The 16,526-nt window shown below is 35.4% G+C and overlaps 1 protein-coding gene across 1 annotated transcript in view; it reads left to right on the top strand.

Moving 5' to 3' along the window:
- The first annotated feature begins 330 nt into the window (after positions 1–330).
- LOC150110294 (CKLF-like MARVEL transmembrane domain-containing protein 4) overlaps positions 331–16,526 on the top strand; it is a 30,772-nt gene continuing 14,576 nt past the window's right edge. Inside the window, exon 1 of the mRNA XM_090392572.1 lies at positions 331–534. Coding sequence (XP_090248698.1) covers positions 448–534 — 87 coding nt within the window. The 5' untranslated portion in view covers positions 331–447. The remainder of the gene's footprint in view (positions 535–16,526) is intronic.

The raw sequence follows: 16,526 nt of genomic DNA, 5'->3' as shown, positions 1-16,526 counted from the left end.
TTAAAGTATAATGCGATCAACTCAAAACGCCACTCAATGATATTATAATTCCTCAGAGAAGCTATTCACTTCCAAAAAAAAAAAAAAAACCCACACCTTTCCTTTCCTAACAATCTCATCGTTTTCAACATTCCTCCTTTTCACGTCTTATTTCAATAACAAACTTCTCTTCGCCGATTAACTTCCTGAAACCACTCGGGAGGCAAAATCTGCGAGGGAGGGCGGCTGTAGGTTGACACACGCCTACGTCACCACAAGACCGGTCGCTGTGGGCGTTCAAGTCGTTTCTGCCTGCATCGAACGTAAAACTTTTAAAACACACTGACGCCCGCTATAACACGTGGCTATCTGGGCCACAAGTAAACAGGAACCTCGCCTGTTGCTTGTCGTTATCGGAATACACACCAGTGACTACTGATAAGCATCCCTTGTAATTCGGTGTTAAGAATGTCATCTTCGGATTCTAGTGTACGCATTCATGTCGATGGTAGTTTCATTACCACTCCTTTTGGATTATTACGTATTGGCCAGCTGGTAAGTAGTTATCGCATTCTTAAGCGTATCCCCCCTCTTAAGAAATAAAACTTTCGCCCCATGTTTGAAAATGAACTTGAAAGGTTTGACAATAAAACTAGGTTTCAATCAAGGTATTTTACCGTTTTCCTTCTGTATATAAAGTGATAAAATTGGCATAACTTTCTTCATCTGCAGAAATTCTTGACATCTTATCATATGACAAATGCTATTCGTTTTTTTTTTTTTTTTCTCCCTCGCTTGTATTTCGGGTCAGTAAGTGTCACTGCCTAACCCAGTTTGTACAATATGAGAAAGTATCAAGTGTTTAACAGGTTTGACAAGTAGGGTGTACGGAAATTTTTCTTTCGAAAGGGAAAACACTAATTCGAGCCGCTAATGTACGCTATTAAGTGTGAAGCCGTTTTGTGGTGCTGCAAGTAAAACCCCGACCTTCCTCTTCTAGTGAGATGCTGCGCAGTTGAGTTTTTCAAGTTCTATTTTAAGGTGTAACGTTAGATATTTATTCGAAATACTCTTGGGCTGCTAATTTTGGCATTTCAACAACACTGTTAAAGCATTACAGAAACTCCAGCCTTTAAAACACTTCCGGATTATTTACCTATCTTTCAGTACATCATAATTCAAGGTCTTTTGGACATAAGGAAGTTCGCATACAAGTAAAGAAATATACCCCCCCCCCCCACTCTTCGGCTTATTAGTCGCCCACTTTTTTTTCCCCGAGTTCTCTCTTCATATTCTGTAATTAAGTTTCATTAGGGTTAAATGTTCTATGCATATATTATTATCAATTGTTACATCTTTGTATCCCATACGAGTCTTAAGTATTTTTTATAACTTGTAAGATATTAGAGGAAGTTTGTTTGTTTACATTCTAATTTTAGAAAATATTAATTGCTGTATCTCTTAAAAACTCAATCTCTCAGATTGGGTGTGGCACGTTTGCCACAAGTGGAACTCTGTGCCCAGTTCAGTTATGTAATAAGCTCCATTGTCACATGACCATTAAGAACCAATTGAAATGAACACTTCCACATGGTAAAGCTTCTAACGAGAAGAAAGACTGGAAAACTAGTTTAGTTAGTAAACGCTCTTTCGTTTCGACGTTTGAGTATATTCTTAATTTGGTTTTTGGAATAAACATGCTTTTTTCTCCTCTTCATCAGTTAATTGAGAGCTGTCCTAATGTATTAGCAAACTCATTCTAATAACAGATTATCACTGAGTTAACGAATATCCATGTAAGGAAGCCTTACATGGATATTCGTTACAGTACAAGATCTCAGTTGACCTCAATATTGAGTTAGTCTCCAAGTGTGATCGACCAATTTCTGCCGGTTATTCTTCTCACCTAAGTTTAGGCGTTAGCTCTTAAAATAATATTTTATAGACAAATGAATTTAGCGTAGGCAGCAAAATCAATACCTCTCCCACGGCCATTCGAGGAAATGGTTCTGGATTGGTAGTCCATGTGAATATCGTTGAATGCTTGAGTTTTCAGTTTTCCTCTGTCCTTAAAACGCCGAAAAGAATTAGTTTTTCTTTCCCATTAAAGCAGTAATATAACACATTTTATTTATATTTTTAGGCGTGGTAATTTGCGGGAAAAAAAAAAAAAAAGAAGAGAACTTTGCACTACGCTGAGTGCTAAAGCAAGCAAAGGGATAGGATTAAAAGGAAGCAAAAAAGAAAACACAGAAAAGTCTCACATCGTGCCCTTACATCATGTGATGTCGCAGGCCAAATTTCGACATCTTTCCAACATTCTTTTTTCAAGCTTCCAAAACATGGTTCTCGCCATCATAGTATTTGATGGCAATGGAATTTTTATTTTATTTTTTTTGTATTTTAGTACGGTAGATATGCATAAACATGACGATTTTGGGAAATGAAAATAGTATTTGCTAATGACGACAGTTAATAAATTTTGTTTACCCCAAAATTCATCTTTTGGACATTTACAATAAATATAAACATTAGTGAAACCAAGAAAATATAAAGTAATGAAATAAAAACGTTGGCATGTATTACAAACTTAGAACTGTTTTTATTTTTATTTTTTAAATAAAAATAAGGAATGCTAACGGATTTGTTCTAGTTTAATGCCAACAATAAAGATCAACCACCTATCTTCAGACGGTAGTTCAATCATTTATTGGCTTAATCATAGTTAAAAATTCCGTTAGAATTGATATGAAGGAAGGTCTAAGATAGTTTGGTTTCTTATCGGCTGTTGAGAGCTTTGATCCATCCGTCTGTCCCTATGCACAACAGCAACACTTCGATGTTTGATAAACTGGGAAGATCGTTATTAAATTTTTCGAATCCTTCCAATTCTGCTTTTTAACTTTGTGAAATTTTAGTGCCTATAATGTACAAAAAATAATAAGTAAATATCATCTGGCAGTATTGTATTCACATTCCATGATACTCAGTTTGTTGAATGACAGCGCGCACAACTGTTATGATGGTGACGTCATTATGCAAGAATCTCTTATAGCGTTGTCCATTGAAGAACGAGTTAATCCGAAGTTTCCTAACAATCAGTGGGTAAAAATAAGCGCGTTGTGCCTGGTTGCATTAGCAGGCCATGGAGCTTCTGTCATATATGTAAGCTGTGTGTGTTGCCTGTCAAGGCCATGGCTTCCGCAAAAAAAAGCCTTGACAGTACGGTAGGAGGGGGGGGGGGGGGAGAGAGAGAGAGAGAGAGAGAAAAAACAGGAGCCGAGTTAGTACCTAAACGCACGTTCTTAATGATGCTCGTGATCATTTTATACGTACTTAACTTTTCAAGACAATATATCGCTGACACTTCCTGAAAGTCCATATTTAAGTCAGTTAGTATCAGTGGCGGCTTGTTTGTACATAAGCACTGCGACACTGCAGCACCCCAAGGAAAAAAAACGAAAAAATTAAATTTTGTTTTTGTTTATAAATAATAGCAATGCTTACAACATTATATAAATGCAATACAACATGTTAAAGGTTATGTTTCGAAAGCTTATGTTTCGACATTGATTGAATAGTTAATAATTGGAATTGTTCGATTAACGCTTTAGATTACGAAACAAATGCACTGCGATGTAACGCAGTGTCGGAATTATGCGTTCGGTCAGTTGCGGCTAGACTCGCCGATATTCGCTTTCACTTGTCACTGCACGTAACAAGTGCAAGCGAATATCGGCGAGTCTAAATATTCTCGAATATGTAAATTTACTTATTAATAAATTGGTTACTGATTAGGGAAAAATGAATTATTTTTCTTATTTTGTATATGCAGCACCTCCACTTAAAATTTTCACCGGCCGCCACGTTAGTATGCAAATACAAAAGGACAAAGAGTGCTACGCACACACACCAGTTCATCTCGGAGCTCTGTAGCTAAGTTGCATCTTGGGTTCTATTCCACATACATTTTTCGATATGATAAGGGACAAGATACTTCTACTCGAAATATAAGCATCTTTCTCTATTTTCACGCGAAATTTATAAGATTTTGAATGGAACCTTTAAATCTTTATCTCCAGAACCTAAAATGTTCAGAATTTGAAAACAAAACAAAACAAAAAAAAAAAAAAAACAGGTACGATATATCGAGAGAGAGTGTGCGTGTGTGTATTTATGCCAGTTTTTTAAATACCTGATGTAGTAGTATTTTAATACTTTTTGAATATAGGTCAGATTATTTTAAAAATTATATTAGTTTTACTTCTTTTATATCAATCTCAACAGGCTGTTGGAATCCTATAACACCTTCAGTACCATAAAGGACTGAGTTAGATAACCCGGAAACAGTATTCTAGTGACCACATAGAACTTTTCCAAGCCACTTCAGGCCTCCGCTAAAGAAGATGGTCTCATACAGGATGAGAAAAATCAAATGAAAAAAAATCCACCTAAAGACATTCACAAACATTCCTGATCCACATGGGATTCGAAGCCACGAGCTCTGCTTGTAATGCAGAGGCGTACACCTACTAGGGCTTGTTAGTTCTTCACACATTTTCCTTGATTTTTAGCTCCTGCTAAAGAAGTTGAAAATTAGGCATTTGGGATTTTATAAGGATAAAACGATTGGGCTTGGCAGTTAAAATGTGATCTGAACGGGGATTATACGGACATACAAACTTTCTTTAGCTTTTGTACAAAGTGATGAAACTAAAAATAAGATTCTGTTTTTAGATCAAAAGGCATCTTACTCCTATACGGACTAATCAATATATGATTTACCTTTTTTTTTTTTTAAGCAACATTCAGTTATTTGGTCTAAGTTACGCGTGGCATAAAAATATGGATTTCGGTAATTAATAGAATTCATGCTGTTGTTGAGCCTTGATAAGACTTCATCTCGACTACTGTCGAGATGAGGTCTTATCAAGGCTCGGTACAGAGGTACAATAACTTGCTTGTCTCTGCTCGTCAAATTATTTTTCAACAACCAAGTGAGTTGATGAGCTGATTTAGCCACTTTTGCAATGTGTCCCCTAAACTTCAACTCCCTATCCACCAACACTCCCAAGTCCCTGGCCTCATCAATCTCCTGGAGTACAGTTCCACCAATGTGGTATACTGCTGCTAATCTTTTCACTCCGAAATGCATAACCTTACATTTTGTCACATTAAATTGACATCCATTCTCCTTAGCCCAGAACTCCAATATGAAAGTTCATCTGAAACAAAGAAAGGCAATGATCCTCCTGTAAGTTATATGATGCAAGAGTAATACTTACACCATTATTATTAAATTAGGTGACACCTCCAAGAAGTCCAAGGACTCATCGCTAGAAGATATTCTATATCACATAAACCCTCTACACCACTTAATCCTCGTACATTCAAGTCACTATCCGCCATTTACCCCCCCCCCCCCCACTAACAGTTTTTTTTGTTAATTGCATATGTTAGCTTTAAAGTACGTTTTAAATCTTGCACAAATGTTACATTTATTTTTTTCTTTTGCTGTCTTTACTTTTTGTCTTCAGAAAATGTTATTTGTAAACATCAACCCAATCGCTGGCCATGAGATCATCTGTCACTCCGTCCGTTATATCGACCTCCTTGCAGAGGGGGAAAAAAAAAAAATATATATATATATATATATATATATATATATATATATATCGAACATTCCATTTCATCGCATTCGTTGCAGCACGCAGTGTGAAACTGCTATTACTCCCGGTTTAATTCTGTTATGTTTTTATTTCTATTTTATAGTCTATTGGGACTACAGACCTTCAATCCATCCTCATAGAGGCATTCCATAAAGCTGCTAGAATGTTTGTCACTCACCTCTGGCGATTGGACGTTTGTAGGTGAATATAAATGAATAGGTTTATAACTGATAATAATGGAACGAATGTAATGTATTTTTGAGATGCAGTAATAAGTAGGAACACTTTACAATGTGAACTTCATTAGAACAGTCAACAAAAGTTAAATCTGAAACATATTGAGATAAAACTGAGAAGCAAATAAAATTTAAAATTTCCTTACAGTAAGATTCATGACAATATTAAAAGAAAATTGAGCAGCTCGTTGTACTCTACTAAGCAGATCTGCTAACAGATGTGAAAGAAGGAAGTTTAGAATATCAACCATTATCTTTCTGTCTGTTTCTGTAGCTGTGAATTCCTCTTGCAATTAGGAACAGTGGGTCGCTTCGTGACTTGACGGTGATTACATTTGAATGACGAATACTTTCACAGGCTATTTGGTCAGAGTTTCCCTATAAATAATATGGCGTTCTTTCACAAAACAAATTCCTTTAAAAGAAGTGACAGGTCGATAATTCCAGATTAAGAAATTTTAACCTGAATATGTGGATGGCATTTAGAGTATTGCGAGGCATGTTATAAACTGCCACCCAAAATTAAGAAACTGAAGAAATCGGAGGGTACTTATTATTCAAGTCAGGTAGAACAACGCTTCTCAAAGTTAGAAAGTTCTCCCCTAGGGGTGCGAGTGGTTTCTGAGGTGGGAATGGTATTGATATGAAACTTTTAACGGCATAGTAGAAATTTTTAAAATTCTTTGCTTGGTAGTTGTCATCATAGAACTGTAGAATTCAAACTCATGGTTTCCAAAGTTTCAGAAAGTAAACGACAATAACATGGTGTTCTTTCACAAAACAAACAATTTTAAAATTTAAATTTTCCGACATACAATATAACACAAGAAGCCATCTTTGCAGCAATACTTTACATTTAAAAACTTTGTAATTTTGCTTTGCATTATATATATGTGTGTGTGTGTGTGTGTGTGTGTGTGGAAATTTTTTAACTTGGGTATACTGCAATTTTATAAGCTAGGTTTTAATCCTTTTTCCCAAGTGAAGCAAACAGACAAATAAGTAAAGTTTCCGCCTGAACGTAGTTCAAGTCTGAGGCAACTCGTGCTAAAGGTGGAGCAAGATCCGATCACTTTCCTTAGTATTTCCCCCTAATGCAAAGCACATCTCCTTGCGGAGATGTATGATGTTATGCATTAGAGGCAAGGACCACTACCCAGACCGGCTTCGACCTTTGTTGAGGTCTCGTCAGTGGGAGCAAGACCTATAAATGCCAAAGCTGAAGTGATGCAGAACTTATATACACTAGGGAGGCTACGGCTATATATATATATATATATATATATATATATATATATATATATACTAGGGAGGCTACGGCGCCCCCCCCCCACCGAGTTCCAGACTGGTAGGCTGGTTCTCCTGGAATTCTGATTACTCGAATTTTGAAGACTCAACACTCAGGGTAGCACCTGAGTTTCAAAAAACGTGACATAAAAAGGCTTATAATTTTATACATATAGGGTAGATATATATACAACTAATTTATACGTCAAATCTACTTATTTGGGCTTCTTTTTGAAGAGGAAGTAAAATTTAAAAACTATTTTAGAGGAGGACACAAAGTATAAAAATTTAGGAACCTCGGATGTAGCATAAGAGCATTCGTCATTCTTAACTGCTATTTGTAGCAAGGCGTAAAATCGATTTGATTTTAAGTATTTCTTTTTTTGTATTTTTATTTATACTTGAATCTGTTTTTCCCAGCTATCAATAAAAAATCAATGAGACAAGTAAAGTATTATTACGTGACACCTCTAATGAGTCCAAAGATAATGTACGTTAAGTAAAATGGAATACTCCATGGACTTGATAGGAAACTGATTTGTTTTCAAGATAAAATTCACTATCGGCACTGTAATATTTGTGCATTAAGACATTGTAGTATTTTATTTTTTAATTATTAACACACCCTCTAATGATGGGCAAATCTCCGTAGCTCAGTTTACTTGTCCTTTTGGTTAAAAAAATCCGAGTTGGAATCCAGTCTAGGACGCGAATAACCTTTCATATGGACTTATCAATTGAAAGTGAGATAGCGAATCTTATAAGGAGAAGCACAATTTTTCCTTCCGAAAAGTCAGATTTTTTTCGTCAAGCAAAATAAAACAACCGTGAAATTAACCATATAATACTCTGGCCTCGCATTGGCCACAATCTCAGTTATTTCGCACTGTAATGATTGGAGAGCAGCAATAATCAGAATCGTAACAACCAATAAAAGTGCATAAGTCACAGCGATGGAAACAGCGCTTCAAGAAGATATTTCGAGTCGAAGTTTAACATTGATTTCAATGACAATTTATTATTATTTTATTTTTTCTATACTGAACATAAAGACCCATAAGTCATTTTTCAACTCTGTTTGTATAATGCTCTGGTTATCGAGTACGGAAAAATTTATAAATTTGAAAACGCATTTTTCACATATCCTGGAAAGTCTGAACAAAAGCACAGTTTTACAAATAAGATAGTGAAAACATTTTCTATTGTCACAGGTGGCTATCGAGACCTAGTGTTATTGTCATTAACGACATCTCCAAGGATTCATTGCGAGAGGACACTCCACATGACTCGTGTCTGTCAATTAATTAACCTTCCATCTACACATAGCGCCATCTACTGCCTACAATAGTATATTACTTGTAAATTGCGTGTGTTCTCTGGCTGATTTGTACCAAAGATTATTAATTATGATGATTTTTAATACTTATTCGTATTGCAGTCATGACGGTTTCTAGTTTAAAGAAATAAAAATGTTTTGCTGTAATTATGGACTTCTGCTGTCGTTATAATCTTTTTTTTTTTAATGCCAAATGCGGATTAGAGATTCCTGTACCTTGAAACGTGGAATAAATGACAATATTAATCGACAAACTGATATTGTAGGTATTTAGAATATTAGCAACATGCCCCATTTGTTTTCGTGACAGCTGACTACCCTCCTCCAGTACAAGTAGTGTGAAATGGAAACTGACCTCAAGTTCCACCCACACGAATCTTGTTCTGCTCATGTTTCATCAGCGAAGAGGTCTTCTTTTTCACTATTAATCAAACTACTGTCATTTGAAGTAAATCCAAATATGGTCTTCTTGATTCCCTGCAACTGATCATTAATATTCATAATCGAAACTAGTATGAGCAGGTCTCAATAACGTAATAATTGACCAGCACTGTATCCTTTAAATCACTATTCTATCCATAGCTGATTACCGAAGCTTTTTATAGGACAGTAGCACATTGCTAAATGCCCCTATTCTCAGTGGCGGCTCGTGGCTTGAAATCGTGGGGGTGCTGCAACTTTCGAAATATACATGCACACTGTAAGTACAGTGTATACGTGTTTGGATAAAATATCAAAATTATAGTAAAAATTAAAAAAAAAATTTAACATGAAAAAATATTGTTTATTATCGATAAAATGATACAGTTTGGTATGATTCAAAATTCCTTTTAATTGTAATTAAAGGAATGGATTTACAGTTTTTGGACATTACAATTAAATCCTTTAATTGTAATGTCCAAATATTTAAAGAGACGGAGTAAACACGATGAACACTACTACTGGCGCAAACTGCATATAAACAACAGTGGAACTGCGCAACGGACAGTGCCGCATTACGCTAATAGCTCGCATCTCACTATGACGTGCATATGCTTGAGCGCGTAGCAATATGACACTGTGGTAAACACAGTGCTGCTAGAGTCTCCTTCGCCCTCCTAAGTGCTACAAGATGGATTTTTTTTATTATTTTTTATACAAAAGAAGAGAATTGTATAGGATTGTTAATGATAAAATTAAACATTACAAGCAAACATTAATAAATATATTCATATATCGAAAAAAATTCGGGCTGCTGCAGTTCCGCAGTGCCTATGCACGAGCCGTCCCTGCCTATTTTATTAAATTGAAGATTTCGTGTTTTTCTAACTTATCACTTGTGCTAAATCTTTGTAAATTTGATATTTTGAAATACAACAAACCGTTTAGGGCGCAAAACTTGGCTTATTTATTTTTTTTTTTTTTGGCATGGAATGCCAAATACTCTCAAATTGGTAAGAATTGGGATTCTTACTTGGTAAGTATTGGACGGTAGGAGTGCCTATTGGCACTCTTACTGTAGTACTAGCTTTTCAACGGAAAGTGAGTTAGTCTCATATGGTGGCCGGAAGGTTCCTCCCCCCCCCTCAAGAAATGAGGGATTTCATTCCACTAAACAGCAGACTGCTAGAGAATAGCGCAGTTATTTGAGTAATAATGTCTGTTTTCCAAGTAACAAGATGTAGATTCTCATGTAGTGTCAGGGATGTTTGTGAATATGTCTTTAGCGATCATTTTCATCATTTGGTGTGAGGCCACCTGCTTATTGGAGACATGAAGGTTCATGTTTGGTCTCTAGAAGAGGATTTCCTAATTATCCCTTTGTCTACTCAAGGCACTAAAATATGCGTTTGCAACCTTTTATACGTAGATTAACATATCTTTATTCCAACGGCTATACCACGACACCTGGCGTATATTCATGGAACATACAATGACCAATTTGTCACGTAAACAGAATTTGCTGTTGCCATGGCGACTGATATTACTTCACAGGTGCCTTAGTTTTTGTAGATTTCTTGGAAGCATAACTTGTGGATTTCTCGGGGAGGGAGAGAGAGAAAAATATATCGATTTTCTGTTTCTTTCATATGGATGATAATAATATCATATACAAAACCGCGGATGAATTTGAATGAAAGAATAAACACATGGTTTAGAATTAATCATGGTTTCGTAATATTAAAATTAATTTAAATCCAGTTGTGGTTAGAAAACACATCAACGCATGTACTGCGGTTTGAGATTTCCAAGTCTGTGTTTATATATAGTACAGTACATAGACGATATTCAGGAAATAACTCTAAAATAAGGGGGAAAATATGTATGAATATCAAATAAAAAAATAACAAAAAGGGAAAGAATACGTCACAAACGAATTGTTTCACTTGAACTTCTTATCTTATTTTAATCATATTGATAACCATAAAATGGTTCTTTAACCTATTTTTGTCTGTACCCTGTTATCTTTCTTCCTTGCCTTTTTTTTTTGTATGACGTCAAACGTCGGCTTCCAGGCTAAGTGACTGCCAAATGATTTCAGCTATCAGTGTGGGTATTGTTTAACTATAATTTTTTTTTTTTTTCCCCCGCAGAGTGATGTGTGGAAATTTCCTGGTTGAAGCATTGTTCGAGTATTAAGAGAAAAATCCAAAAATAGAACTTCTAAAGGTGAAACTATGATCGGAGGTTAAAGTTTACAGGAAACCTGCCAACAGTTTCCAAGAATCAACAATTTATCTTTCCAGGAAGAGCATCATTATTCGCGTTTTAATTTATGACAAAATCAGGGTCTTAGCTTTCTTCAAGATCATACTGAGGGGAAACTATTGTTTCAGATCCCTTTTTAACAGTGCGGTCATATGTCTCGCAATACCTTTCGAGCAGTAACTGTTTAAAGATAACAAAAAAAAAAAAAGTGTGCGCGCGCGCCTATGGCTACATATGAAAATGTATAAACTGTTTTTTAACTTTTTTTTTTTTTTTTTTTTTTTAAATTAAAGCATTCCGCCCCGGGAGTCGAACTCCAACTCAATCACCACCATTGTCTCCTGCACTTAACTTCCGTCGAATCACCACCTGACTTTATGACAGATAGATCGGGGAGTGATCGTGCCTGGAATATTTTCCTCGTTCTTCCTTTCATTTTCAGCTTCATAACTTGTTATCACATAGTATATTCGGCCTATCATTTTACTTCTATTGATGCTAACGTTTATAAAAAAATTCTTTTGTTAATGTTAAATATCCTGACTATACGATATGTATTGGACTGATAAAAGGACACATGTCTACAAGCACATACGTATAATTATTACGTCAGAATCCAAATTCAAAGGTTCTAATTTGCAAGTGGTTAAGAAGAATTCTTAATTTCTATTTTGTAAGGATGAAAAGGAAGTTTGATACGTTTTTATATTAAGGGCAAGGGAGTTGTGTACATATCTGCTTGGATAAGAGAACCACGATCCTCTCAGAGTTGAGGAGATATCACCAGCTGAGTCTGCAGTGGTTGTAACATCTGCTTAACTTGGGGAACCATTTTCTATTAAAAGCAATGACCTTTAGCTGTAAAGATTAGTTAGTGGTAGGTTTGTTGTTTTAGATTTACGATCGAGGTAACTCAGGCTATGAGGCCATGCGTATTATGTCTGTTAATGGCGTGTGTTCTTATGGTCGGTTTGTCTGTTTTTGTGGGATGAAAAACCCAAGTTTCCAGGAGAAACTAGAATGACCTGAGTTCGAATCTCGTCCAGAGCGAAGAACCTTGATAAGGGTTTTTTTTCAACTGAAGGTTAGTTAGCCAGCCTCATTCGGAAGTGGGGGGGGGGGGGGTTCATCCTACACAACAGACAAGTCAGGCAGAAAATAGACGCAATGACAGGCATGGGGCAATTGATCCCATCTATAGTCTTATCACAGTAAGGTTTATAGCAATGAGTCTACCAAGTTAAGAACAAGTACATTTTTATTATGACAAAGAATCATCACTTTCTTTTTGATACTTGCGAAATACAAAATATCAAGTTAAGAACTTGTATTATGGTTGGCTATTCAGCTCGCTGTATTATGTTACAGTTGAACTGTAACGTAATGTATATATAATATGCTTCAGGTGTTCAAGCATACTGAAATCCGATCACTATCCCTCTTTGACCTGGTATACTTTCTTTGACACAATAACCTCTTTATTACCTTTTCCATCATCCTCATTTTCGGTGTTTTCGTATTAGTTTACTTTGCTTTCTTTTATCTCGTCCAGTTTTTTTTCTCCATACCACATCAGCTTCTTATAAAATGAACGTCCTTCCTCTTGGTTCCTAGTTTTTTTTATTTGTTTCTTTCTTTATCTTTTTAAGTGATTATTTTTAGTTACTGTAGTTTATATTTTTAAGATTTCTTGTTGCTTTTGCACAAGGGCCTCACCCAGGCCTGATATTTCCAGTTCTTTCGTTATATATTGCCAGTTTTTGATGCAAAAGTAACTTTGTTATTTCTACACGCCATTTTTCAAGATTCTTGACTACAAACTCAGTTTGTCCAAAATCCAAAAATGTACCATTTTTCAGGTGCATTGCTCAGAATAAGAGTTTCATCGAAAATGTTGTATCTGAGCATTGCTACCCAACAAGAAGTTTCGACATCATCTTCTCTGGCAACATGTGCCATTATTCCATGCTTAATTTACATTTCTTGAACACCTTATATACTTCTTTCTTTCCAGATACTACTCCTCGCCTGCATAACGCTCAACACTTCAAAAATGTCAAATCCGCCAAATCTTAGAATATTGTTTGCACATTTGATATGGTGTACCAGAAACCATACAAAGAATGCTTGATGCTAATTAGAGTGTAGCAGCTTTTTTTTTTTTTTTGCAAACGAAGTATTAGATCTTGCTTGCCTAAAACTTTGTGCATCAGTAGAATAACTGTTAGGATATCCTGAGCACGGTGACGTATGCGGCATTTATAAGCAAGAATCAACTAGAAAATAAGGCGAAAAAATAGGCACTCACTTAAAAAAAAAAAAAAATCCTTTACAGAGCAAGATTATAAGAATTTTGTATTTTTCAAGTACTAATCCCAATTTGATAGCAATCCGATTGTTTGTTTATTACAGAACTACGGGATACTGTTGCCTCTTAAGGTCACAGTGTCCCCGTATCCTCGCTAGACACTGGTTGATTGTTTTAGATTACGCCCAAACAATTTAAGTGTGTTTCTTTTCCTAGTCTAATGTCTTTTTACTTTGTAAACGATAAACCTTTTTCTAGTAAAACACTTTTTTTTTAAACGAAAGTGGATCATTTTGTTTTTCACTGTCATTAGGCAAAACACGCCGGAACTGTTTTTATCTTCAGACTTCCGGCATCTTTGTGTTAAATAAACTAGGCGTTCATTTCCCGGATGTACAACAACGGCATGGTCCGCGAACTTGTGTGTATTTATAGGTGAACGGTGGTTGTTAGTGTGGGATGGCTTGTGTTACATACAAAAGGGATGAAGAAATTTCTCACTGGATTCTTTCTTATGAAAGAAGCCTTTAAAAAAAAAAAAAATTAAAAAAAATTTAGTTTGTGATTGGAAGTGTTTTAAATAAGCAGCAAAAAATTTAATAAATCGCGATATTCTGCAGATATAGACAATATTGGCTTACTCATTGAACTGTTTGTGGATATGATGAAATAAAAACCACAAAGCCAATTATTGCAATTAGAAATACCTGTCCGATTCAAGAAGGATCGGACACCAATATAAATTTATTAGATAATGTGCATTATGTAATAAATTTATATCGGTCATGGATCCAGAAAGGTGATGACAGAGACAGATTGCTTAGATCGCTTATGAATTTTCAGTGTTAAATAACAACAAAAAATAGAATAGATTTTTTAAATTGTAAATTCGAAGTTAATTATACATATTAGCGAAACAAATATTAAATTCCAGCAGGTATTTGTTAATTTCTCAACCAAGTTTTCATAATCGTTTCCCTAAAGGTGTGGGATTTTCTCTCTGTATGTATGTATTATGAAGGTAAATTGCAAAGATAAAGCCAGTTTATTACTTTATTATATATAGAAAAAATTTAATTTGTTTTCATTACTAGAATCGCATGCTTCGCATTCTACGAACGAAAACAAATCCGAAATCTAGGAATAACAGGAAGTGTATAGACTTCCTTGTAACTGTGCATCAGAGAGCTATTAAGTTTTTTTTTTTTTTTTAATGTTTGTTTGATTTTAAATTTGTCAAACGTTAAAATATTCATGTTACTATTCCTTTACCGACTTAAAATTAAGAGTATTAGTTAACAAATGGTGTAGGATTAAGGATTTGTCATTGCCTAATTATTTTCTTACCAGTTGGACTGTTAAAATAAATATTATTTCTACATAAAGTGATACATTACGTACCAATATTTTTCGAATATCTCCTTTGAATTGGTTAAAGAATTTTTTTTTTATATTATCTTCCTCGACCATGAAGAGATTCCAAAATATTACCTGTAGAGAGGGATGAGGATTCTCGATTTTTTCGCTAAGTTAAACTTTGTTATCGTGTGATTTTTTTCCCTTTTGTGTGTGTGTGTGTGTGTGTGTGTGTGTGTGTGTGTGTGTGTGTGTGTGTGTTTAAAAAAAAACAAAAAAAAAACATTTCAGTAAAGATCTGGATACAAGTAGTAGGTAAGGAAAAGTTGTGATTTTCCATCCCCCCCCCCTTTATTATACAAAAAAAAAAAAAAAAAAAACGGAGGCACGATCTGGATGCAAGGATAGATAAGGGGGGGGGGGATTTTCAAATAGTAAATTCTTAAATTGTAACAGTTTGCGTTGTTAAAAGCAACTGAGTGCCGATGTGAAAAAAAAAAACGTCTTTTAACACTAGTCCTATGAGTTTATTGTGAATAGCGGGTTTCAGCTCTGTTAAACATGGCTCAATATGTTACACTGTTGGTACAGACTAGTTGGTATTTTATTCACACTAAAGCATCTATGTACAATCAAAATAAATATATATACAACTATTTACAAAGAAGCAGACACTGAGCAGATAATCATGTTAAAAAAAATAAGAAAAAATAAATTGCACACACTAGTTGGTATTTCAACTGTAGTTAATTTCGTAGAAAAAAAAAGACTTCCTGCTGAATTTTTGAGTTTCGGAAATGGTGTTTCATCCTAGTTTTGAACCTTTTTCTCCTATCCATCCACTTTTCGTATTTATATCTTTTCACTATGCCAAGCTAACGCTCTTCTCTAAATGTCAAAAATGCAATCATTTCTGAACTCCATAAAAAATTTGAATCTATTAATTAATGAACAGTACTATTAATGAGCAGACTGTTGTTGTTCATTAATAGTGCCATCTATAAGCAGTTCTAATATAAAATCTTTATTCTGCTATTGCACGAGACAAAATACCCGCCTGCTAATGGGAATTCACTTTTAGACAAACTACATAGTAAATATTTGAACCTTGTGAACCACCCATCATGACATGAAATGTTTCAGGTACACGCATAGTGCTTCGTGAATATACACACACACACATACACACACAGGGGTGTGCGCCAGTAGTGTCCGGCGCCTGTGTGCAAAACTTTAGTTGGTGTCCCTATCCGCCCCTCTCCAATAAAAAATCACTTTAAAAAACGTTTTTTTTTTTTTTTCTTTAAAGTATTTCCTCCTCTTTGGCGCCTTTACTATCCTGGCGCCTGTGTGCTTCGCACACATTGCACATATGGTCGGCGCGCCTTTGCGCGCACGCACGCACGCACGCACGCACGCACACACACACACACACACACACACACACACACACACACACACACACACACACACACACACACACACACAAATTAATAACACGTTGTGGCCAATTTTATAAAGATAAATACTTATGATCTGTAGTTTCTGTGGTATATCTCATCGATAATTTAGTAGCCGCTGTGCGCAATTGGAAGAAGAGCAGAACATTGCGCTCTTCAATTTGAAAAAGATCTGAGTTCGATTCTCGTCGTGACGAGGGGAATCCT

The sequence above is a fragment of the Typopeltis vanoorti genome, chromosome 1 (assembly GCF_054136105.1).
Source record: "Typopeltis vanoorti isolate ZY-2024b chromosome 1, IOZ_Tvanoo_1.0, whole genome shotgun sequence".
NCBI lineage: Eukaryota > Metazoa > Arthropoda > Arachnida > Uropygi > Thelyphonidae > Typopeltis > Typopeltis vanoorti.
Note: the sequence above shows the minus strand (reverse complement) of the source record. Positions and strands in the feature narration are given on the sequence as shown.